The 27999-nt window shown below is 37.6% G+C and overlaps 1 protein-coding gene across 1 annotated transcript in view; it reads right to left on the minus strand.

Moving 5' to 3' along the window:
- ZNF385D (zinc finger protein 385D) overlaps window positions 1–27999 on the minus strand; it is a 149408-nt gene that overhangs the window by 94189 nt on the left and 27220 nt on the right. The window contains exon 3 of the mRNA XM_010288934.1: window positions 1521–1631. Coding sequence (XP_010287236.1) covers window positions 1521–1631 — 111 coding nt within the window. The remainder of the gene's footprint in view (window positions 1–1520; window positions 1632–27999) is intronic.

The following is a 27999-nucleotide window of genomic DNA, read 5'->3' on the forward strand; positions in this document are numbered from 1 at the left end:
AAAATTATGAGTGATGAGCTGGGATGCTCAGTCAGTGCATTCACTGTGGCCCAGAAGTCTCCATTGTCCCCTCCCTATGAAAGGCTCAGTATCCACAGTCCTAATTCTAGCATCTGTCTTCTAAATTGAAGAGCCTAATTTGACTCTTCTATTTTTATCTGTGAGGGACACAACTGCTCCAGAGAATGTATCACCCTTCCTCGCACCACTGTTTGAGAATGATGTCAATGTTATAAGAAGGTGTCCATTCAATCCATGAACTAGAAAACCTGGAGTCATCAGTGAAAGTAAGCACATGATGCTGACCGGCCTGGAAATTGTGACTGAGATCTTGTTAAAATTATTTCTAAGGAATAAAAAGCTGAGGGGAATGGAGAGAGCTGCGTTATTTTCATCCCTAGGTGGGCAATCCTTAAAATAAGGCTTCAAGGTTCAATTTAAGTTTTTGACAAGTTCATGGCTTTCATAAATAATTGATAAACTAGAAGTAGGTACAAACTGTACATAAATAGCTGCCTACAAAGAAGCAACGGCACACAAGAATTACTCCACTTCTTCATATGACTAGCATGAGGAAGGAATGTTGTGGACATTTTTGGGTTAAACCTCACTCTAAACGCAAACATTTTTATTTTAACAGAAGAAACTTCCATATTTAAATTAGTAAAAGAGGTAGTAACTGAAAGACATTTAGTAGGGGAAGATAAGTTTGCATGAGCGATGCCTATCTCAAGAAACTTCCTGGAGAGCCTGGAATAGCAGAAGACAATATATTGTACTGTGTCGGGTTCTGTCTGCACGCACAAGGATCCTGGAGAAGTAAATAAAGGAGCGAAATTCTAAGAGGTTTTCCTGTGACATAGCAGGTATTCCTTGGCAAAGAGCACCACAGCACATCTTGCTTGAGTAATTATGGGGGACGTGTTTCCTCTGTATATTAGAGACCATCTCCAGTTCAGCTTGCTCTAGTTCATTGCTGGAGGAGTGAGAGGATGTAAGGTGGGACCCAACTGATAAAACAATCACCTGCTTTTTTTTTATTCTTTAAAAAAGCTGGTACTGGCAGGACAGGAACATTAAAAGACAATTTTGGCTAGACATAGTTGTAAAGGTAGAAAAAGGAAGGTAGGTATACAAGCACTATAAGTATATCTGGATAAATTCCAACGTGTACTGACTGAAAAGGAAGGCAAACATAACCAGGGCTGGTAGAAGAATTAGGACCCAGCAAATATTTCAGCCTTATTAGCAGTAATGGATCAATCCATTTTCCTATTTACACTCTGTGCAGCACAACTGAAGTTGATGAGCTTGCAGGGATATTATCCACACGGAAAATCTGGCCGGGTATATAAACACTACCAAATAATTGTGTTTATTTGAAGCATCCTACAGCCTTTTCATCTGCTGAGCCACGAACTGAAATCACAACGTTTCATTTAGGTTCAATTTATGCAAATTATAACACATCCTAGAAGATAAGTAAGTATTTCTAATCTGATACAAAATGATCGACTTACATCAGAATTAAATCTCAGCTGGCAAATGTTGCATGATATGATTTGCTTTCTTCGATGAGGAAGAGGAACCCCAAATGTATGATTTATTACAGCTTTTTGAATTGGGTCCATCTGTAAGGAGAAAAGAAAAAGAAAAATAAAAGCTTTTCCTGTTTCACTGTATGCTATGTTAACTAGAGTCTCAAAACAGATTCTGCATCATGTCATACCATGCCCCACACTACAGAAAGCTATTATTTTTCTTTGAAAAGTTAATATTTCTTCTTCGTGCAGTTTTACAAAGAGGTAATACAGAAAGGAACAAAAAAAGTATCATTAGCTATCTATGAAATATGAAATACATATCCTTAGTTCAATTCTATATGTACTGATATCCTTTTGCTGAAGAAAGCTAAAAGCTGTAAATGCTGAACAAATTTCCCTATCACAACACCAGTTTATGTTTTTTATATCCTAGAAAAGCTAGTTCACTAAATGAAACAAGAATATTTAAAATAAAATTACTAAGAAAAGGACCAATGCAAATGTGAATGAACATTATATACAAATAATGCCAGAATAACACACAATAGCTCAGGATTATGAAAAAAAAAGTAATTTCCCAGGAACCAGTAAATTAATCTTTTCTATAAAACAACTTCTACACAACCTATGAAAAATCCAAATCCTCCAAAGATTATCTTCACAGTCATTTAGAAGAAACTATTTTGAATAAACCCTACTTTAAGGATGAATTTTAACTCTCATGAAAAGCATTATTCTGAACTAACCTCTACCAGAACACTGATCTTGCAGCGTCTGCAAGTCAGGGTCCTATAAAAAAATGCATGATTTTGGCAGAGAATTTCACAAAAGCTACTCAAAAGGTTTTACATGGAGGATTGAAATCAGCTTCCCCAAATTCACTGGTCAAAATTATTTATATTTCTTTTTCACAAGAAGCATTTGACAGCTATTTGTAAAATCTAGTAATAGCTTTATAGCACTTGGTAAAACCAAGTTTTGTTAAAAATTGTACTGTTAAAAAGTCACAGTTTTTGATGATGCAAATACAACTAATTGTCTAACTCTGATGATAACCAGTATTCACACAGTGTAATTTGTATGTGTCTTGATAAAAAAAACCCAAACTTTTTTCAATGTTTATGTCCCCATGATTCATTTTTTTCTAGTATGTTAGCAATGGGTTATTTGATAAATAAAGAATCAGAGTTTTTCCTTAGAGTAATCAATTATTCATGGAAGCTGTAACAGTAGACAGTCATGGCCTCTATGCAGTGAATCCAAAACAGCTCACTATGGAAATTTTGCATCACCTGACAGATGTTTAGTGTCAGATATGAAACAGGTCATTAAAGTAATTCCTGTTGAAAAGACATTCAGATTGGTAAAAAAAAAAAAAAAAAAAAAAAGAGAGAGCAAGGAAAATGGCAGACCTCTTTAGAAAGGTTTGGAAGAAATGCTCAGTTTGAACATCCTCTTCCATTTGATGTTGCAAATGTTCATACATCTTTGTGCAACCACCACCATAAAAGAACACCAATCCCACCTAGAAATTGGGGATGCCACTGTAACGTAACCCCAAAATAACACTAATGGCTAAGGTCAGAGTATATCGAGCTCTGAAACACTACAGCGTGCTGTGTAAGACTTTCAGCAGTAATCAAACCATGTGCAAGGGGCACTTCTTTTACTCAGTAGCATGATCTGGAAAAAGCCTATGGTCCAAAAATGCTATTGTATAGACCAGAAAGAACGCCATCACGTAGGAAAGCAAATAGACAGTAACAGCTCTTCTTTGTTCAACTGCTCTGCTACACAAGAAGTGACTTCTTATGCCAGCAGAACCAACAGACGAGTAACCTGTGATTTTCAATACTAAAGCATAACCTGGTCTTAACCGATGCTATTTCATTGCTGCTGAAGTTTGGAGAAATTGAGCCTAAATTTCTGCTTTTAGACCACTGCAGGTCTAAAATACTTAGGGAAACCTCAAGCTCAGATATATGAATAAGCCAGTACATGGTAACAAGAAATTGTGCATTCTTTGATCCAGTGTAACTGTTTGCCTTCACATTAACCACAGCTGTGAGACACTATTAGTTTAGCCTTCTTCAGCGTTAGCATGTTAAACTCTTTCACATTATCTCACAAGTGCCGTAAGTTAAGAAAGCCGACAAAGAAGCTCTCTAAGGGTTATATGAAAGGTACCACCAGGGTTCATAAGATGGAACAACTAATCTTTTGAGATGGATTTATCCATCTTCACAGTAAGAATTATAGCTCCAAATGGGGTTGGATTTCTGGGGGAACTGATGCTCGTATGTTAGGAATGAGACAAATAATTTTTCAGAATTCAGAAAAATCATGAATATGTGGAATGGTTGGTCTATTTTGTATTTAATTTTATTTTGGTCTCATGGATAAATGTAGAGTTTCTTTCCTAATCACTCTACAGATTTTCTCTTGTTTATCTGCTGATACACAATTCCATGTGCACACTTCCCTTTCTCTTTCTAAAGATGCAGACGTCTAGATATACAGCTACATGGCCTTATTGTGAACTGGATGATTTGTGTTTGTGGCTCTAAATGAAGTGTTCTGGGTAGTCTCCAAGGTGATTAAGAAAAGCTGTTTCAGAATAAGAATCTCTTCTCTGCCAATTGCTCTTTGATACTGCAAAGCAGAATTAAAATTCCAAACCTCACCCCAGATTCCAATACTGGGGCAGAATGCTGGAGTGGTATTTGACATTATTATTTTTTCCTGGAGATTTCATTTGGGAAATACCACCAATCCATAAATTTCAAGTAAATGTCCAAAAGCACCAGATAAGCTTCCAGAACTTTTATGCAGGAAATTTGAGAGAGGTAACAGGATACTGAGGTGCAGCATGATAAGCACTCAGACCTCACAGACACTGGAAGACAGACAGAAGTCCTGCTGAGAGTCAGAGGAACAAAGAGACAGCTGATTACCAGAAAATAGAGAGCAAGAATTGCAGGGAAGTATAAAGAGGGAAATAATATCATGTAGCTGAGATAATCAGCAAGTGGTGAGATACTTCACAGAATCTCCAAGCTCTTCTAGGCTCACTGAATGTTACTAATTACACATATAAATTGTATTTTGACTGCTGTAAATCGTATTTGCTTTCAAAATAAAAGTTACCATGATAAACTTTGATAAAATCTAATCTTTACTCATTACTAGTGCTATATTACAATCACTGAGTTTTTGTTTTTGGTTTTTTTGGTTTTTTTTTTAGATGCAACTGATTTAGTTTACATCCCATTTACAATGAAGGACAGAGAGGTTTGCAATTCACATGAAAGATTATGATTCAGCTGTCAAAGCTGTGCAGGAGAGCAAGGTTTGCAAGAAGTTTACTTCCTCTCGCCAGCTTATTTACACTGCAAATTCCAACGCAAAAAGGGCAAGCTGCCCTGTCTTTGACTTGTTCACTATCTTTTGTTTTTCTCTATCCAGTACCAGGTATGCTGGATATATTCCACAATTCCACAATTTCTTACTATGTAGCACAGGCTGTGCCACACTATTCCTTGTAGTCAGCCCAGGGATAGTACATTGCTCAAGGTTCACTGCAGACCACAAGATAACTTAGTTCGGGCTACAAAGATAAATATGAAAGGTTTCATAATTAATTTAGTTAATTTTTGTTTTCAATGCATAAAATGCACAGCAATAATATAATGTATTTCTTAATTATTCAAGCTGAAATTTGTGGCAACATGATATTATTTACTTTCTTTGATCAAATACTGTACTCCCTTCCTAGGATCTTCAGGGGCTTACCATACTTCAGCAAAATCCAGGCTTAAACCAAAAGCGCATAGCAGAAGTTGGCCCCTTACTCCATTTTCTCAGCTTTGACTTCACTGCTCTCGTTTGGTTTTGCTTGCTTGTTTCAAATTCAGCCTTGTCAGACCAATGACATTAGCCAGATTTTTCTTTGTTCTTTTTCTTTGTTCTCGTGCTTACCATAGAGCATGAAAAAACTCCTTATTTTATGGACTGCAGATGAAAGAAGTGGCTATTGCATGAACTTTTCTGGATGAAACATCTACCACAAAATCACCAAGAACTTGACGCAGGAGATCCCATGTTATCCTACCTGCCTGGGCAACTCTTGCAGAATCACCACAGCTGCTATACTTGAAGGTCTTCTGTAGCCAAATCTCCATCTCATTAAATTTAAGTAAATATCTGCAGAAAGCAGATCCTGGGCTGGTAAACTTTACCTACAGAGAAATTTGATCCTTTGGAAATGTAAATTTTACGTGATTTCCACAAATAATTACTGTGTTCTTTTACTTTTGTGAAGAATTTTTGTTATTCTGAACCTGAAATTTAAACATATAGCTCCTCCTGAATTTCAATAAACTTTAATATATATAATTTTTAGCAGTCCTTTTTATGTGATTCCTTGTCTCAGAGGCATAAGAGTTAAAAACAAAAACAACAACAAACCGATAGCAAAGGAAAGCATGCAAGATTGATCCGTGAAAGCTCAAATCACAAAAGAATATAAAATAAAAATAACTCCTTTTGGTTTATTTTTTTAATTATGTATTAAAGCCAAGGGGCACGACATGAGCATTTCAAATGCTTGAGGTTGGCAGTAAACATGGAATTGCACTAACATTTATAAACAAAAGCATCCAGGTGAAGGGATGAAGATAATGTGGATGCCTAGAGCCTGTTCAGAACATATATATCATAGGCCTAAATCAATCAAATAAATACAAAAGTATTTTTACCTCAAAGCCAAAGAAATTACCTGCAAAAGATTGACTCAAATCACTGTGCTCCTTTACTAAGCGAGCAGAAAAACACATCAGGTCATTGAAGCTCTCAAGAAAAAATTGCTGTAGATCATTTTTGTGGTAATTTACAAAAAAATTACCCACCAAAAGACTGACCTCCATTACTCGAGTAGGTAAGTGAATTCAGTGACACAGCTATCAACACCTCTCAGAACTTCTTAAAGTCCACATGCTAACACAATGCAATGTTACACTGAAAATAACATTAAAGGACTGATATTCCGAGTATGGTTTCTTACCATAGGTCTTCATTTCTAGAAAAATACTTTTTGTACTTACAATTAAATAAGTCAAACAAGCACACTGTAATATTATTCCACTTGCAGGCAAGGTATTAATTTTTCTACATATAAGTTAAACCTTATGTGAAAATTTTAATTGTAAAATTACTAAGAAATAAAGGTAATTCAGTAAGGGCTCCTTTCATTCATTCTCTTCAGTTCCTATGAATGGTGAAATTAATAAGTGCATTGGAAGTAGAGTAAAACCTGTACCAACCACATACACAATGCCTTACCAAGCAAAAAAGAACAAAATATTATCATACCGTCCACAGTTTATACTTACTGGTGAACTTAATCCATTTTTAAAACTGCATGATGAATTCAGTTTTAACACCAAACACTTCAAACTTAAAACTGCCTACTGCATTATAATTGTGACATACTAGTAGAAACACAGAAGAGCAGTTACTAAAACTGTAGGAAGGCTCCTCAGTCTTGTCAAGCCACTGTCATTTATAGCTGGGGGACTTTTTGAACCAGAAGTTTTCTCAGGGCATAATTTGACTATTTCCAACTGAGAATTGAGCAGTTCCTCTCCTATCTCAGTAGCATCAAGAATTCACAATCATTTCCCCTGCAATCATGCTGGTCAACTGTACAGATGCAGCTATATGATAGGATATTATTATACTATTATTTATGCAGAAGCTCTAATGTTTTGGAGAACTGCTGCACATTCAGCCTTATATTGCCCATATAGAGTGCCTGTATTACAGGCACTGTTCAGCTGAGTGGTAGCTCCTTCTTCTACATGAGATATTTGGCATCTACTGCATGCAGCTGCACATTCAAGCTGGACAAACCATGCTCTAAAACTTCCAGGAAGTATTCCAGGACACCCACTAGGTGTCACACATTCCAGTTGATTTCTGTGTGTGCACATCCATCTTAAACCTCTTCAAAGTATTTATTAACTGTGTATGCAAAAAAAAAAAAAACCAACCCAAAAAACCCTGTGCAGCATAGTTCTGATGCTTTCCAGAAGTGTCAGACTTATAAGTTACAAACCATGTGATGCATCCTTAATATTCTGGTATCCGGGTCAGAAACAGGACAGTTCAACAACAGCTCAGCGATTTGATCCTGATCAAATATACTGATCCAGTGTATTTGATATTCTGTATTTCCATAAGAAATATGTCCCATTGTTAGGGCTAGCAGTCCAGGGTTTTTTTCCAACATCACATTGATCTGTGAATAAGAATCTCATAAACCAACCAAAGAACACAATTCCACAGGAATGATGGGAAGAGCTCAGTAAGCATAATGAAATCCCCCCAAATGAACGTTCAACAGTATTTTGGTTTCATGTGCAAATAGAACAATATGACGTTAAATGGCTAAAATACATGTTCTAGATGTGCTACCATGCATGGCTTATCCTTTTACAGCTAATATATTCAGTATTGCCCCAGTAATTATCATGAATAATTATGCAGTGAATTGAACTCAGCGTTACACATCTTAGTGTCTACCATTTCTGCTCTTATCAATGAAACAGGGTAGAACTAACCTGATGCTTTTCATGTACATAAAACAGAAATATTACTCAACCTAGTTAAATATAAAATAATTCATATAAAATGCCTGCAACAATTGCAATAATGTGCAATAGTTACACAAGATTTACTTTTCTTTTAAAAAGTGGTATCTATCAAAAAGAAAACTGTAGTGAATTCACAAACAATGTAACTGGTTTATGTAACTTGAATAGTACTTCCAAATGAATTCCCAAAGTAATTTTTTTATTCTTTTGTTGAAATCTTATAAGAGTGTAAGGATTTATCTTTTTTTTTTTTTTAATGGACCTATTTAATTGTAGCAGTTGTCTAATCACCTTTCCGATGTGACTCTAGTATTTCTCTCTGGCTTCATTTTTTGTTTTTTCGTGTATATTTTTCCACTTGGCAATGAGATGCTGAGGCAGCAGCAGTATTTCTGGCAAATCGCTTGAATATACAGAAACCAGGCAGAGCAAAAGGATTTGCATTCGTAGTGGTATTGCACAGAAATTCTGTAACCACATAGAGATTATGCAAATCCTTATACTCTGATTGTCTAATAATGATTGTCAGTCAAAAGACAAGAATTTGCATATGCTAAGGCTAGTGAGAAATAATCACACAGTGATTATGCTAATCAAACACACTAACAACATGTGAAGGACTGTCAAACTGGAACAAATCTGTGTATGTATGTTTACATATGCTAAATACAGAAACACACAGTGCTAAAAGAACATTAAGGTTGCAGATCAAACCCTTAAAACCACAAAATGCCTATAAGCCTTAATTTAACACACTTATGAATGTACATTTTTAAAATATGTTCACATGTTTTTCTGGAAAGGTTCCGGCTTTGTTCTGTTCAGAAGATGGACAATGTTCACTTAATGAGCAACTGTTCAACAGTGTGTTTTGTCCAAGGGGTTCAACGAATAGTCCCAGACCTCATTTACTGTATAACGCTGCAACCTCACTCCCAATGGGAATTATCAGCCTATTCATTGGCTCTCCTACAGTCTTCGTTGACACAGGATGCGAGTGCTTCACAAGTATAATTAACTTAACTTCTCTGTTAGATAAAAGATGGTATTTTCTCAAAGTGAAGAATAAAGGTGTACAGTAATTTCAGTTACCCAATTTAATATACCTAATAGTACTTACTATTGTATTGCCTTTCATATGTTCACCACACAGTTCCTGGCTTCAGATTCATCTGTGAAGGTGCTACACTGATTAAACACAGCCTTACAACTGCAAGTTGGACTCACAATCCGTAAAGATGTCTGAGAAAAGTTTGGGTTAAGTGACTTGCCTCACATGTCTCAGAACAACTCTCCAGGGTGGTATTCAACTCGTTTTCTGGAATGGGATGGCCCTTTCTTTTTCTTCAGTTCCATCTCATTCAAAACATGTTTACCAGTTTCTTCAACAAACAGAGCAAGTATAGCATGGATAATAATCTTCCAAATTACAAAAACGTGATTGTTCCCCAGTGCTGATCTAAAGGACATACAAAGTTCTACCAGACCTAAAAGAGTCTCCCAAAGGAGAGAAGATGAAAGTCAACCAAATGGGGTATGTTTGTCATATTGCTCAATTATCCAGTCAACAATGTTCAATACAACAATTGCAGCATAAGAACAGACTAACATGAAACAGACCACCTTGAAAGTCAGAGAATTACTCTCTCCACTCCTAGTAGGCATTACTAAAGCGGTGAGGAAAGAAGGGCTAGATTGTTTCTTTTCAGATGCTCACTTAAATGAGTGGTGGCAGACAGCAAAAATATGATTAAATCCAAAACAACTGCTTAAACCAAAAAGAGATAAATCTTATAGTCTCTCTAAAGATACCAATAAAGATAAAAACCCAAGGTTCACAAATGTCATTTGTTTTCTCAGCTTCAACCAAGAACAAAGAAAAAATAAGCTGATGAGACTAAGAATACATTAATAAAAGCTAAGGGCATTTTCATGTTTTGTGCTTAAGCAAAGAGCTCGGAACAAAAGGCTGGCAGGCATAATGAGGGTTACACAACAAATTCCCAATAGCATCATTCATATGTGAATGAATTTCAGAAAACTGGACCAAATGTTATAATTGGTATTTAATAATAGTGGGTCTTTCTAATCACAACAACAATAGAAGCAGGATGTGTGCCAGACAGAGAACTGGCAGAGAGGCACTTGATTCACTCTTGCAAGTGAATTGCTCACAAGTATGAGAGTCCAAAGTGGTCTCTACAAACTACTACTTGTTTTTCAGAGAAGTGACTGCGTATGTGTGTGTTTGAGGAGTGGGATAATAATTCTGCAATGCAACCTTCCTGATCATGCTGCTATGCTTTCCTAGCCTATTTTAAAAACACTTTTTATTTACCATGTTTATTCTGGTGACTCCGAAGTAACCATTAAGAACTAAGGTGTAGAGTATAATTAGAATGTTTAAAAATATACATTCTTACCTGAAAAAGTCCAGGGATGCCTCAGACATTATTAAAATACTGTATGAAATCTATACTTTTATAACATTTCAACATATTTCAAAATCTGTCTTAGTGAGTTAAGATTTAACACTGGGAGAAGTTATAATTCTTAAGCCATACTTGTAGAACTGGGGAATAAGAGACTAAAAGGGACCCCAAGACATCATTTAATCCATACCTTCCACCATGAAAGGAAAAAAAATGCTATGGGGACAGAAAACTTTTATCCTGGGTGTTGGCAGAGGAACAATTTCACTTCAGGTGCCAGTGTAGACATTTGCAGGTATAATTATCGGACCATAGGCTTTTTTCCTTTTTTTTTTTTCCAGTCAGCACTGGAAAAAAGCACATAAAACATCTCTGTTCCCTTCTCTCAGAAGAAATGTTCTACTGTCCTTCTTAAGAAAATTCAAGGATATAAAACTATGTTACCAACTGCCATCACATTGCCTCATGTCTTGAGATTCAAGACAATTTTATTTAAATTAATTTAATCACTAGCAGTCAACACACAAAAATAATGTTCCTCAGGCTCTTCATATATGGGAACTGAAGTGCTATATTTTGCACATGCAGCTGAATATACCCTTGTAACAGGTAATGGTTAAGTATGAGGGTAAATAATGTGCACAGCTATATTTATAGCCCTCATACAGATCACTAAGAGAATGATATCTTCTTGCATGCAAAAAATACTTTTAACTTTACTCAGCTCATAGATTATGGTCCATAGAAGTCATTAACCTGCTTACTTCCTCCATAACATTATTAGCTCTAAAACCTGCCTGATTTTTTTGAACCAGGTTGAGACTGTGTGTTCAGGAAACTCACTTCCACTAAAAGAGAAAAATATGAAATTGGAAAATGGAAAAAAATGTAGTAAATTCTCTTGATACAGTTTGAGAGCTTACATAACAACAAAAATAAACCTTGCTGTGCTTAGTAACCATGTATGCGTAAAGAACGTTGGTACTAAGCTAAGCAAGATCCCAGGAAGATGAGAGAAATAGGTAGTCAGAATGTGGCTTGCATTTTAATAAGGTATTTGTAACTGTAAAATTAAGGTCAACCTGATTTCTGCTTCAGACTCTTTAGGATGGAAAAAATAGGAAAAGACAGAAAAGACATAATTTAGAACAAATGTAGATTATTACATTACTTAACCCAACTCCCCACCAGTTGAAACGCCTCACATTTTCTTCACGGTACAAAACCAAAATTATATTCCTTTTTTATGAAAAGAACACACTTATACCTGCACTGGGTACCCATACTTTTTGAGTAATTCTCTACAGATTGCCACTGAATTTCATTCCAAGTCTCCTGTCAGTCTTAGTGACTGAATCATTAGTGCAATCCTGAGTGCACTGAACAGCTGTGGAGAATATAGTTACGGCTCATTCACTACCTGAAGTGCTTTAATCCCTTCCTACCCATCTCTGAAATGTGATGCATGAAATAATTCTCAGCGTGGTTTTATATCATTTGGAAAAAGATGAAAACTTAAGAGTGTATGTTTCCATGCAATTTCATCTTTGAAGTTTTATCTGAATGATATGTCAAAATTAAAATTTTGACAAAAGTATTGCCAGGTAAGTACCATTCTGACCCTGACTTCTGAGCTTTTTGTAGATCAAACCAGAACTAAATGAAACAAAAGAAGGAAGGAAAAACTCCTGTTACTTGTGTGCATACAGAAGTACTAGCCCAAAAGTTCAAGATACCTCAAAACAGGCTTAAAACAGCAATCTCCACTCCTTCCAGGAGTCCACTACCATAAATAAATATTGATGTATCTACAAAGTAAAAAACGTGGCAGTAGTAGGGGCCTTCAGTTTATGGGACTACTTCAATTACTTTTGTTTTTTCTGTTGTGAAAGGACAATATAAGAAGGGAGAATTCATTCACTTTTTCACCGCCACGGCAGGTTGTGACATGGCTTCTTTCTATACTAGGGATTTGGCTTGGACCTCGTTCACTTCTTTTCTTGAATTCTCTGATTGTTTAAAGTTACTTCATGTTGGTTTTGGTCTCTCCATGATTTTAGTTCAAGCAAACTCAAACTGGATGCCCTTATCCCAAATCAGCTCTGACTATATTGGTGATGTATAGAACCTGATACACACAAGGTAGTCACAGGTTCATTGACCGAGTGAGGACTGTGGTGCAGGCTATAGTCCAGTGTGGAAGAAGGGATGTTCTGTGTCCCTCCCAGGTGGAACCTCAGATGAACTAACACGTGGATAGGAATCATAATACAGGCAAAAAGGAGGGGATGAAGCTGTTAGACACTGAGCTACTGCCAGCAAGTGGTCTTGAGAGTTCTTCCATCACTGCAGCTGACCCCCAGCCAGAAGTGCAGTATCACTTAACATTCAGTGAAGCTGAAGGGTGCTGTTGAGTATTCTTAATTAATCAGGTTGGAAAGGATTTCATGTATATTATGAACTTAAACACAATAGGAAGTATCATCTGAGTATTTCACAGTGCTTTACAAAGACCACTTACAGGCTGGTAATTAAGATATGAAAACTGAGCTGTGCTAGAACTTTTGGCAAATCTACTTGTTCTCATTCACAGCCTTATGCCTTAGCACTAGGCAGCAGAGGCATAATTGATTCAAAATCATCTATGTCTGGAGTACCTCACACAAGTACCTATGGATGTGAAGACAGCCAATTTTATTGTCTGTGAACTCTCTAGTTGTTGCCTGCAAGTCAAGTACTTAAAGACATCTGCCATGCTAGCGTATCTTTTCAGAAAAGAAACTCCACAATGCATAAACAGCACAGCTCTTGTTATTTTGAAGGACTCGTTTCTTATGTATAATTTGATGCCTATAGATACCGTATGGGTACATTGTCTCTGCTTTTATAGTAAAAGCTCTGCCCCAGAGATATCTATAACACAGAATAGGTAAGAGGGACCTGATAAGATAGCAGCAACTAATGAAAGAAGTCTGAAAAAACAAGGAAGGCACTACAAGGGCAGTGCCAACCCCAAAGGGTTTGCTTCTCTCTTCTTAGATACCTGCAGGGCGCTCAGCCCTAAGTCTGGTTTTATTTTCTACCCATTTAATTATCTGTGATCATAAAAACAACATCACCAATGAAAAAGTCATTTCTCCTGCTGCTATAAAGCTCTTTTAGCTTTATACTGAAATTATATTAGAGATGAACCCTATCCACCAGAACTTATTCCTGCTTATCTTGACACTCTGATGGAACAAGTTCAAACCAAGACTTGACCTTGGATCTCAGCTTTGACAATTATGTCCAGATCTTAATACTTATGTAACTGTACACATTCATGTGCCAGGATTAATCATTAATGACCAGGATCTTTGTGACACATTTAAAAGGCCAGGAAATATTATCCTCATCTTACAGATGGGAACAGAGAGTAAGTAATGGTTCAAGGTCACCGTGGAAGTCTGTGCCTGAATGCGGCGTTGAACCCACCACTTCCTCCATCAACCTCTTCTTCCTAGCTCAGAGCAACCCCTTACCACACTTCATGTGGCTCTTGGTTCTTGTTTCAAAAGACAGCCTGACCTAGCGGGAGGGAAGTTTTTACCCTGGCAGCTCTCAGGAGCAGCTGCAGGCACAAACAGTTCTGCTATGGGATAGGATAACTAAAAAAATACTTTTCCTTCAGGAGCAGCTGCAAACTTCAGTGCTCCAGACCTCTACCCTTCCTTTTTTCCTGTGTCTTCTTAAAAGTGCTTCTGCCTTTTCAGGCACTACTGAGAAAACTGTACTTATCGTAATCTCCTTGTAATTTGCGTAGCAGATTGCATTTACGATGGTTGCTGCCTACAGCTTGAAAGAAGAGGAAGCCAAAAGACTCAAATACAAAATTAAAAACAACAGTGTAGTTTGTTATACTGAAATGTACTTGTATCTGCTCAGACCCTTCCACACGTGGGAAATCCATGTTATTAAAAAAAGGCATCTGTGCAATCACCAATTTGAATTAATCATTGGAAACTTTTTCTTCTCCTTTCTCCCTTCAAAAAAACTTCAGTTCACACTGTATTCGAGGAGCCACATAGCACATTCACAGTACGTAGCAGTGTGAAATACTGAAAAATCCAGTGTGTTCTTGAGAACTGTTTATACATGGCATTTCTGAAACATCTTGCAAGCAATTGCTTTGAGTTTTCCTTTCATATTTATGATTATTGAAATGGCATTACCAGTGCAAATTCTCTCTTTCTATCACTTCTTGTCTTTATTAACTGCAATTGGAAGTTTAACACTTTAAGTAGCATTATGCACTTATCAGGATGGGGATTTGTGACATCACTTTTATATTGATAAGACAATACTACACCAAAGGCACAGTATCAGTGTAGGGTTACATATCCTTTGCTGATCAAAACCAAAGAAAAACATGCCAAAAACATGGCAAAAGCTTTTAAGATACCAGACAGGTCAGGTTTCCCAACTGTTAACATTATACATGAAATCAAGTAGAACCTGCCATTTCCTGGCTGCTCTGTGGAAGACTAGCACCTCATCAAATCGGCTCCCGTCTGCAGCTGGTATCTGAATTTGTACTCGTTTGGCCCAACACAATGTTTATCAGACTCCTAACCAGGGCATTCATGATGACTGCGATGTGAAAATCACGACGAAATCTCCTGGCAGTAAGTTTTTCCTCCGTGGAGCCTCCACAGAAGTCAGAGACAGGCTACACATACCTTCCTTAATACTCTTTGAGCAGAATGAACACTTTGCTAATGATGGTCAATTACTATGCAAATATCCAGTAATTGTACCAGTCAAAAGCAAAACATGTTACAAAACGCACTTAAAAAACCCCAACAAACTACAAACAAAATAAAACCTCAAAAAATCCAAATAAAAGCAGAAATGAGAAATGACTAGTACAAGGCACAAGTTAATTATTAAGAGATAAAAACTGTTTCCCAGTCTAAATATTCAAAACCTATGCTGTTTTACAATGATGTAAATACAAAAGAGCAAAGCTACAACTTTAAACTGGCACATTGCAAGTTCTACGTTTCTATAATTATGCTTTTGCTGTCTAAGATAAATCAGCATAGTTAATGATGCAAAAAATTACATTTATAATCCAGTCTGAATACAGCTGTACTGCAAGCTAAGATCTAAGTGCCATTAAGGTAAATGGAATTAATGGGCTGTCCCTGGCAATCTTCATATCTATCAGTTACTAATTAACATTCTTCTGGAAAGAATAATTTATGGGGGAAAAATACATGCAAAAGCAATAATGCTAAAACTTGCAACATACTGCGGTCACAGGATAGTCGTGCAGCTGTAATAGACAATGTGTTGTGTTCATTTCAACAGAGAACAAGAAAGTGCCAACTGGCACTGCAATCAGTAAAATCCTTTATGTTAAGTCATTTATTTTATATGGCAGCAAATTATTACTACCAAGGATGAACTTTTGTGGGAAATGTCGACTTCAGCTAATAATGGAAGGACTGAGCAGAAGCAGCAATAAAAACCTGGTAGTTAAATTAAATACTAAGAAAAATGAACACTCTGTGTTATCTTTGTAGATAATGTTGCACATTTGCTGCTTCCAGCATATGACTCCCAACCTGATTACTGTTTTTATGCATTCAGTACTCACATTAGTTTTAAAAGTGTTCCTGCCAAACCTTCACCACAATCTTAATTTGACTTTCTCTTGGTTTTGACTTTATGACATAACAAGCGCTGCATAAGTCTTTAGGGTCCGTTTTGAAAGCCTCCTTATCTTCTTGCCTGTGAACCTACGCACCATCACTTCACACACCAGGAACAAACAGCAGAGAATAAATCTTACAATGAACACCGGAGCTTCCCTTTTCAGGACATATTATATGCCTCACTTCGTTTTGGAAAACAAAACGAAACAAAAAAGAAAACAATGAACCAACAAACAAACATCCCAACCCCCTCAAAACAACCCTCAGGAACGACACACATGTGAGTGAGGTGCAGCATGAATCAAAATCAAATGCTGACTGTTGCATCTAAAAAATCCTCCCGACGCTAACGGTAGTAGTAGTCAGTGGTTTTAAACCAATAGGAAGATATTAAGGTTTACTTACAGCATAAGAACAAAAACATTAATCACTCTGAACCTATACTTACAAAAATCCAGCTTAGAGTTAATCCTTCGAATCACTGATAACAGTATTATTCCAAGTAAACATCATAGAATTAGGATGATTTTAATCTTCCCAGACCCTGACCCAAAACGGTATATTACTACCAAAAATGGCAATACTAATAATACTGGTATTTATGTAAGTGCAATTCATTAAATAATAACGACATCCGCTATGTTTCATACCTAGTCCCTATGTCAGTCACAATGAATGTTATGTTTATAATATAGACATGCCAACTAACATTAATCACAATTTAATGCCTTCCAACTAAGGTTATAAAGCAATATTTAGGATATTTGCACATTTTTCTAACTTAGCTAGTAAGATGCCAGTGATAAAAAAATTCCTAACTTACATGGACAGCTATTTTGCACACAGTGTAGGTAATTAATAGGTAAGATTTTTAATTAACTCACAAAGACTTCGTATAATTTACCACATAGGGAAAAAAGCCCCTGACCCCTTGAGAAAATTAATTATACTGCTGTAAAAATATGTTGTACATTGGTAAGAATTCCATTCTAGTGCTAGAAGAATAAGCACTAAGTATTCTAACATCTTGTATTGTGAGTATCATCTCCTCCCTTTGTCACTCCACCAAGAACTCCCCAAAGAAAATACACTCGTATTCAGAATTACCTGTCTGGACCACAGAATTTTAGGCAGTAGGGCAGGAGGAGTTTGTTAGAAACAAATACTTGTTTACAAACATTGATAAGCTTGCAGAAAAAATTAGGAAGTCTATAACCCCAGTATCAAAAAATACAACAGACCTCGTGAATTTTCTGCTTCGAGAGCACAAAGAGAAATACATAATTTCATTTTTCTGAGGGAACTGAATGAGATAACAGATAAACCCTATCAGGATGGATCTGACTGCAATGCAGTAAATGCTAAAGTAGGTGTCAATATACAGTACAGCAAATTTGCAATATAACTAAAAATACCACATATAATTTCTATTCAAATCATTGTTTAAAAAATATATATTTTTAATCACAGAATCATTAAGGTTGGAAAAGACCTTTAAGATCATCAAGTCCAACCATCAATGCAAGACCACCATGCCCCCTAAACCATGTCCTGAAGTGCCATATCCACACGTTTTTTGAACACTTCCAGAGATGGTGACTCCACCACCTCCCTGGGCAGCCCGTTCCAATGCTTGACCACTCGGTGAAGAAATTTTTCCTAATATCCAATCTGAACCTGCCCTGGCGCAACTTGAGGCCACTTCTTCTTGTTCTATCACTAGTTACTTGGGAGAATAGACCAACACCCACCTCACCACAACTCCCTTTCAGGTAGTTGTAGAGAGCGATAAGGTCTCCCCTCAGCCTCCTCTTCTCCAGACTGAACAACCCCAGTTCCCTCAGCCGCTCCTCATAAGACTTGTGCTCCAGACCCCTCACCAGTTTCCTTGCCCTGATTGATAATGCTTCTGATTACAAAGGATATTCAGTTAAAAAAAAACCCACAACACGTTTTAGAGCTTTTCTCTGGTGCTCTCTATGCTAGTGTATCAGACATGTTATTGGAGGGCCTCGTAGTGCTTCTATACTGAAGGTTTTGGCAGGCTTCCCCACTGTAACCTCTCTGCTTAGGAATTTACAGGCATCTTGAACGATACACTTGTGCTCTCAACTTTATAGAAAAGAAAGTTGTTTTCTAGGGAGGGCGTTTATTGACCTAAAATCAAAAGCAAATAGAAACACCATGTAAAGGTATCTTCAAACACCATGTTAAAGACAAATATTTTCGTAATGCAAAAGGAAGGTAAGCAAGACAATTACATGATAATATATTTCAATCTCTTTGGTTATTTACACTTAATAATGAACATTATGTTAGCAAGAGAGCTGGACTGACCATTCTGCACAGTGGAGTTCTGCCTTTTAGTCATCTATAATGCAATGTGCTAATTCACCAGAAGTTGCTGGGTAGCAGGTCATTGTGCATGCTTTTGATGTGCAAATTCATGCTTATAAGCTTTGAAGAATTAGGGACTAAAGTCCATACTGGATTCACAGCAGTATAACACCCTAGCCTTTGGTGCTTTATCTGAATGCTAGCTCTTACAGAGAATTCTACCAAGAGCTGGTGTTGACTCTGTAATATGTTCAGTGTGAAAAGCAAGTTTTTAGGTAGCTGATATGCTAAAAGTGGTCTTCATCATTCTTTCTTATCTGTTTGTTGCCACATTGTTCTGCTTAAAAATACTCACTATTCGTTTTATGTAGTTTGTAAGACACATTTCAATCAACGTGAAACAGAGTGCAGCACTTGCAAAGGTTTCATGGTCCTACAAACATTGTCATAAACACCTAATTTTTAAACTTACTAAAGTGAGGCATTACCAATTTGCATAATATGATAGACTGCCATTTTACAGCTAACATGCATTTGTCAAAATAAATGAACAAAGTTCATTGTATGACAGTCCAAAAATATAGATATAATTGCAGAGCAGATGCGGCAAGATTCCACTAATTCTGATTTCATAATTCAATAACACATCTGCTGAATAAACTTTGTTACGTTAGGCCGGTAACTCAAGGTTGTGGAAGCTAAGCACTGGAACAGATTGGTGCAAGGACTCCCTGCAGTCAACAAACCCGAAGTCCTGTAAAGAAGCAGTTCCTCAGGGGATATATAAAAGGTTTAATCCTGGACCTGCTACTTATCCACTTACCCATCTGTGCCTCAGTTCTTCCTGTTAAAGAACCAGGGAAGCTGTTTATGTTATGAAGCTTCTCCTATGTTTTCCTCTTTGAAAAGCAGCCTAAAAAAGTATTTCCACAATAGATATGTTAACAGTCGATGGAGCGGCACAAGGGTCTGCCTGTTACCCGTCCCCTCAGGCTCTTCGGAAGCAATATTCACAGGAGACAAGACTCCTCCTGCTTCCTGCAGTTTGCTCCACCTCAGATGCGCTGACACTCACCTTCCTCACTCACTGCCCGGGGACAGTTACAATTACCCCCCTCCATAAATACACCTCTGAGGTGACAAGTGCCTCGTTTTGCACCTTTTCTCTGGGAGGATGCCAAAGGCCCAACTGAACAAAGTGAATCTCTGCTTGCAACTGCTGTTACACTACACCTATGGCAGTTTACCATGTCTAGAAAGTGCCTTCAGATGTCCATGGCAGAAGCTGATAAGGGCTCTCAAACAGGTCCTCACGGGCAGAGGGACACCTTTTGCCAAAAGGGTGCACCCAAGTAAAGAGAAAGGTTAAGCCTGCCCAAGGTCTGCAGATTTGGCTTTTAGATTTATCTCAGTGCTTCTTGGAGGACTGAGTTACTTGTCTGGAAGCAACAGGAGAGAAAAGTTTTACTCCTACTGTTTTCCTCCTACACCTTCCCAGTCAATGTGTCTTAAGTATTTGTTCTTCATTCACTCACTTTTTCTCTCTAGGCAAGAATTTTTAATGGCTTAAATATTCTTTTCCTCCTAGACTCTGGCCTGCAAAACATAAGCTTGTTAACTGAGATGGCAACAGGAACATCAGTATTTTCTGGTGACGTGCTCATAATTTTTTCTGTAAGGAGCCTGACTATACTTTCTAGAGATAAGGTGTACATCCTCATTGTCTACTCCAATACATATTCCTCCCTTGAAGCTTTGTTTGATTTCATTATTGAGCCAGAATAATACCAAGCCGGTAATCTTATGCAAACATAATATTCATACCAAATAACATAGCTTCTCCACAGACATATATATAAAAAACCTGTTCCAAAGTATCTGTGATCGATTTCTGGTGGTGCCTTTTCTTGTTGTTGTTCTTTTTTTTTAAGCATTTTTTTCATAAATGGAATAGTTCCTGACCATGCTTAAGTGACAATATATCAAACTTAATTTACCAATGCTATTATATCAGTGAAGGGTTACGTAGAAAGAAGTGGCAACAACATACTGTCTGTTGAGTTTAAAGTCTGTTTTAAACAGTCACATTTCCTGCTGACAGTTGCTCTTTTTTGCCATCTGGTATTCATACTGCTGAATGACAGAAATCCAGTTTTGCTATCATGGGAGACCCGTCATTCCTACAAAAATTGAAGCAAGAGCTTCTACTCTTCAGCAGCAGGTAGCACGTTAGGACATAGATTTACAAGAAAAATATGACTGGAGAGGTCCAGGGTATGTCAGTACAAAGGAGTTCTCCCTATCCCTTCTGACTCCCCACCCGTAATAACTTGAACTTCATTCTTAGGATTCATCTCTCCTCTTTTTCAACTAAGATGCCAAAATCAGCCAGAATTCAGGGGGCTTTATACATCCTGAACTTGTCCCTACTAGATACAGAGTTTCAATTACACAGAGGGTGGGACAGTGGCACCGTCACATCACTGACACTGGTGAGGAGGAATCTTGAAGATGACACTGAAGATAAGGAACCCATCTTGAAGATGATGAACTGAATGATGGCATATGATGATATATTCATAAAGTTAGTAAGAAGGAAAATGGGTATTCTTCTGTGAGAGTCATAAGCAGGAAGGTGTAATACTACAGCTTATAAACTGCTATGGAAAAACATGGGAAACCAGTAGCTCAGAGGTACAGTACCCCACAAGCACAGTAACAAATGCACAGGTTGATAGAAGACACTTAAGGTTTTATTTTTAATGTTCTTGAAGAAGTGGAATCATTCCCTGAGGGTCAGAACTGCCCCTTCCTTCATTCTTCTGTCTGCTGTTCTCTATACAGTTCTTTGCAATGCACTCCTTTTCCAAAGGGGCTTTCATCACATTCTCCTTCTCTAGTTTACTCCTAATAAAAAAATCAGAGATACACATTACTCCATCCTTTCTCACTTAGGTGACCTGATTAGGAAGAGGAAACCTAGCGTTCAGCGAGACCATAATTCTCATGTTGTTCTGTCACCCAGCGATGCCTGCATTTCACAGAATCACAGAATCCTTAAGGTTGGAAGAGACCTTCGACATCACCAAGTCCAACCATTAATCCAGCGCCACCATGTCCCCTAAACCATGTCCTGAAGCGCCACATCCACACGTTTTTTGAACACTTCCAGAGATGGCGACTCCACCACCTCCCTGGGCAGCCTGTTCCACTGTTTCACTCTCTCGGTGAAGAAACATTTCCTAATATCCAGTCTAAACCTCCCCTGGCGCAACTTGAGGCCATTTCCTCTTGTCCTATGACTAGTTACTTGGGAGAAGAGACCAACACCCACCTCACCACAACCCCCTTTCAGGTAGTTGTAGAGAGCGATAAGGTCTCCCCTCAGCCTCCGCTTCTTCAGACTGAACAACTCCAGTCCCCTCAGCCGCTCCTCATAAGACTTGTGCTCCAGACCCCTCACCAGCTTCGTTGCCCTTCTCTGGACACGCTCCAGCACCTCAGCGTCCTTCTTGTAGTGAGGGGCCCAAAACTGAACACAGGATTCAAGGTGCGGCCTCACCAGTGCCGAGTACAGGGGCACGATCACTTCCCTACTCCTGCTGGCCACACTATTCCTGATACAGGCCAGGATGCTGTTGGCCTTCTTGGCTACCTGGGCACACTGCTGGCTCATGTTCAGCCGGCTGTCAACCAGCACTCCCAGGTCCTTTTCCACCGGGCAGCTCTCCAGCCACTCCTCCCCAAGCCTGTAGCGTTGCATGGGGTTGTGGTGGCCAAAGTGCAGGACCCTGCACTTGGCCTTATTAAACCTCATACAGTTGACCTCTGCCCATTGATCCAGCCTGTCCAAATCCCTCTGCAGAGCCCTCCTACCCTCCAGTAGATCCACACTCCCACCCAACTTGGGGTTGGGTGTTTTTATTATTTATTTATTTATTTTATTTATTTATTTCTATACAGAGGGAGTTGAGGGAATTCTTAAGTAAAATAAATATGAAATAAATCCAGCTATGTAAGTCTTAGATCAGAATTCATTCCGTATGAGCTGCATGACAATATTTCCGAGTTAAGGACAGGAAGCCATCAAACTTTTCAGGTTTGATAGGTTTATGTTTGAACTCATGTTCTCTAAGAACAGTAGATGTATTCAGCCATTTGATATTACAAAGATGATGATGTGGTACTTGCCTCAAGGTCTAGCATGCTGCATCAGATGCAGAACGGTAGTTCAAAAGTCAAATACAATTTGCTGAAGGTCCCACTTCAGAATAATATAAAGTTAAAATACCTATTTTATTACTTTTTTATACTAGTAATGAAAGTATTTTATTGTAATAAATGTGTTTTATCAAAAGAATTTACTTTAAGACTCAGATAGAATGTCTCCCTAAGTGACATTTTGGAGTGGGAAAAGCAAAGTAGTTCTTACAGAATTTATTTGCTCTCTCCAGAAGAAAAATTGATTGATAAGCAATTTGATTGTTTTTATTTAAATCTATCCTTGCTTGACATAATCATTAACAGCATTTAGCAAAGCCTTGTTTTAGAAAAGCCATATGACTTTTATTTGAGGCTGCAGTAATACCAAGAAGCTATAATGGACACATACATAAAATTCTATAATGTTATAACCAATACAGATTAAAGCAAATATGTGCAGTGAAATATGATATCATACCATCCTTTAGTCCCCTCTCCACAAGAGTACTCCCAAATATATTATTATTTTAAAAATTCTGCTAATTTTTTAAAATTAAATGTACATCAAGCTGAACCTAATTAGTTACAGACAACATCACTATTTGGAAATAACTCGGAAAGACATAGTTCATGTATCTAAACCATTAAGACATTTCAAACTACATAAGAAAATTTGTTATCTGTGAGCAATGGAGATAACCAGCTTAAATAGCTTAAAATAATGGGTGCTACATTTGAGGGTCTGACAATGGCCCATTTTGAGATCTCCACATCACAATCTTGCGTGTGAAAGGAAATGGCAGCTACCTCATCCCACTGCAGAGAGTGCATCTGCAGTAAACAGACACTACACAGTTTAGAAAATTCAGGTCAATCTCTTGCTCATCCACTTATCTCCTGTAGGACCTGAAGTAAATACCAGTGTCTTTGCACCTCAATTAACCACCAAAGAGAAAACGAGGTACAAAGGATGTTGAAGGATAAAATTATTGAAGACTGAGGTGTTCAGAAACTAGGATCTACTCTTGCTTGCAACAAGTTGGTGTTGCAGACCAGCGTGGAGAATTTTATCCCCATCTCTTTGCAGAACATAATATTACAAGAATGTGATTGTCCTGGAGTCCTTGGCTATTTCTAGATGTCATTGAACTTAGGAATAAAAAGAAGATTAAATATCTCAACTGCAAATCTATTGAAAGACTAAACACAGTTTGTTGCTTGAATTTATATGGCCATGCCAAAATTGCACCGTGATAAATTTAAATTTTCTAATGTGTATGGATATCTGAAACAGGAGGGTCTATGCAGTGCCCACTGCAGTAGCTTCTACTCCCCACACCTGTGCATTAGTCTTTAAGCAATGCAGCAGTGCGTGCTAAGAGGACTGATAGGGTTAGAAAATTGCAAACACAGCAGCCCTTTAGAATGAGTAGGTACCATTGTCAGACTGCAATAGTCTATCACTGGTCAGAACATTACATCCTGATTTTACTACTAAAGTAAAATAACAAGAATGCACAACCATACATATACTTACAAGCCAAACCTCCTGAATTTCAATAGTAATGTTAGTAAACTGCAGGAAAAAGTTAATCAAAGGAATTTAATTTCACACATTGTCAAAAGAAGACATCATTTTGCAGCAGATGTTTTGGCAAGCAGAATGTGGACCAAACTCTAAGCTCTAATTGTGAGCTTCTCCCTCACAGTGTGAATTTTCCAAACTGAACATCTCACTAATTGAAGCACTCAACCAGCATATGTTCTGTTCAAGCAACTGTGTGGTTTGAAATACTGTATATAAGCAGTATTAACTTTTGCTTTCAAGGCATCAAACATGTGGAAATTACTATTTCTTAATTTAATGCTGAAATGTAACTTCAATTACTAAGAAGCGGCCTCCTCTTGATGAAGAGACAATTTGTAGATATCCAGTAGGGAATGATGTCACAGTTTAATAAAAAACACCAATTTCCATTCATACAGAGACACCAACAGGTTTTGAACTGTCTCGGTCACTAAGTCACGCATACATCCAAGTCTGGACATTATCTAGTCACTGTTTCTAGATCTCAGTCCTAAGATTCATAACTTTATTTGCGAGTCATCCTTTGGACAAGAGGCAGTAGTCTATCACAGTTCAACCTCTATGTTTGATACCTTTCTTTACCCTTACTCCTTATCCTCCCATACATTTTATAAACAGTTAACCAGAGATGAACCAAGACTATGAGCACTGGAAATCTTATTTTAGCTCTCGAATAAAACAGCGATAGTGCAATGATCGCAAACTTAGGAAAAGCATGTCTTAACCGGAGATCTATCTTAAAACATCACATAATATCTTCCATATATCTTTCATATCTTCGCTACTTCTAGTCTCATTCTTTACTCTTCCTGTTTGATTCTTGTATTACAGCAAGAGCTGAAGGGGGAAAAAAAAAAAAAAGCCGTGCACTTGGAAGCTAGCTTGTTGATCTAGCAGAATATATTATTTTTTCCTATCAACCTTTCATTGCCTGAACTGCAATGTCCAGCAGCATTTCAGGCTGGACAGAATCCTTCCTTCCTGCTTCCTGACAGAATCCTGCTTCCAAGGCAGCCTTGTCCAGACCCTCACACTCAGAGTTTTGTCCAGTGAAGTTCTGAGTATCTCCTGGAATGGAGAGTCCACAGCTTCCTAGGGAAAACGAGTATGGTGTTTGACCATTCTCACTGCGAAAAAAATTGTTCCTATGATATAACTGGAATTTCCTGTGTCAGCTGGATACTTCATTTTAAGACAGCACAGTTGGTATAGAATTTGCTGGAAATAAGTACCTTCTGCAGATGATTAATGCCATCCCAAGTAAGCATCTCAGAGAGCATATGTTGCTTTCTGTGGCTGCTTATTCTGCACTGACTCTGAAAGGAGCTGAATGGTTGCTTCAGACTGGACACTCTGCTTTTAGACATCAATTTAGGTCAGATAAATTTCATCCGCTTTAACTTAAATTTCTGCAAGAAAGGTCATAGTATGATTTGATTATATCCTCCTACACTAGGTGTTTAGGGGCATACTTTGAGGTGAGAGAACCAAAAGCCAGACTTTTCTTTACTTTTAATTGGAATGGCCTCAAGTTAAATATCTCAGATCTTACTAAGATATTTAAATATACTAATTTTCAGCACTGATCTTTTAAATGGCATTATTATGATAGTAAGTGTATTTAATGACTGTAAATTTCTAACTTAAAGAAAATATTGGTAATTTGTTTCAAAATTTATTTTCTCCAACCTGCACCAAAATTCTGCCTCTATTTTTTTCAAGGAAAAGCCAGAAAAGTCTACGGCAGTCTAATTGCTTGCTCTTTCTACCATTAAATTTATGGAGGTCTACTACCTTCCCTTTTAAATTATTACATGAATATGATTTTGAGGTCTAATACACAATTGGATTAATCAGTTTGTCTTCATAGATCAAATATACTCATTTACATTCTTTGTTTAAATCGGTTCCTTAAGATTGATTAGAATGCCAAATCTGAATATATTCAAGATAGTTCCTTTAATTAACTATCTATCTAAGGAAGAGCCAGCAGACAGTGATGGCAATCAAAATCAGATGTGAATATGAAGTTAAGAAAAGGTCAGTAGTTAGAGCCGTATGTTTCTGAGGAAGACACTTGTAATAGAGGTGAAAGATATAGGAAAGGGGGAGAACTATTCAACGTCACTAGAAAGCCCTATAGATTGCTGCACTAAATCATCCCAAACTTTTCAACAACCTAAAAATGTTTACTTTTATGCAATATTTCCAAGTACTTATCTAGAGGTGGACCAACGCGGCAGTCCAGGTATAAATTAAGTAATAACAGTAGGACTTACCTCTAATCATATTTTTTTTTATCTGGAAGGAGCAATGAGAAAAATGCCTTTAGACATTAAGGCATAATTTTACCTTAAGGATAGCTGTGATAGATATTCACATGAAAACAGAAATCAGGTGATGATATCAAGCAGTCATCACTGACAAACCCTGATAAGACAACACTGATAAACATTCTGCAGAGTTTGGGAGGGGAAGGGATCACTGGATTGTAACTCAAAAGCACATATCATAGAAGCACAGAAACTTTCATAGGGCAGATATCTGTAAATCTTTACCACTGGTAGGACTCATCAGGCACAATACATTTTCCAAGCCTTCTGTGAATATTAGTCTTGTTTTCAAAACACCAACCAGAGCATGAAAACAGAGCCTCGAGGGCATGAATGCACTATCACTCCCTGTTACAGAAATGGGAAGTAAATCAGAGCACTAAAAGGGAGAAATTAGTTTCCCAAAGTCAGAAGAAGCTGGACTAGGCCCTGGGAATTGTCATTAGCTAATAGGGACGAGCAATCTGCAGAACTAGTCAAGACCCATTTTGCTGCAGTTACTGATCTCTGCCAACTTGCTTTGGTTGCCCATGCCAAAGGGTGCAGAAGCACGCTGGGCTTGCTCCAAATGAGAGAGACAACTGAAAATTAAGCAAATGACAGACGTGGTCCGTAATCTCTTTGGAATTACAGTTTAAGAGGCTACTGGATCACAACAGCAGTCTAAGCACACTGTCTCATGTTGCCATTTGAATGGAAGGTAACCTATTGATATTTTAGCAGTATTTATTTTATAAAATTCTTAATGGAGATTTAAAAGGAAGTTGCAGCTAGCAATCATTTGAATGAGCAGAAGTGAAAAAGGGGCTAGTAGTGATTACATTGTAACAAAACAGATGGATGGTAAAGCCAAATTAGTTACTCAGAATTGACATCTCTTGTGTAAAGTTAATGATGGATAAATGAGATTAAATAAAATAAGGCCTAAGGATGTGTTTTAAAAGACTATAATTTCAACTTGAACCTTTGAGGTTCAAACTCATTAGACTAACTTGAACAGATTTTCTTTTGTTCTATGTGCTTCAGTATTACTGGCTTGAGGAAGAACTACATCAAAGAGGCTACTTCAGGCTAGCCAACATAAGGAGGAAAAAAGAAAACAATGTGGAGTTATCTCATCATCTAGAGTTTTGGGCTGGCTACAAACAACATCCAAATTAATTCCCAAGCTCGCAATGAATCCCCACAAGTTCCTGTTGCCATACAGAAC

Source organism: Phaethon lepturus, unplaced genomic scaffold, assembly GCF_000687285.1.
Source record: "Phaethon lepturus isolate BGI_N335 unplaced genomic scaffold, ASM68728v1 scaffold1476, whole genome shotgun sequence".
In the NCBI taxonomy this organism is placed as follows: domain Eukaryota; kingdom Metazoa; phylum Chordata; class Aves; order Phaethontiformes; family Phaethontidae; genus Phaethon; species Phaethon lepturus.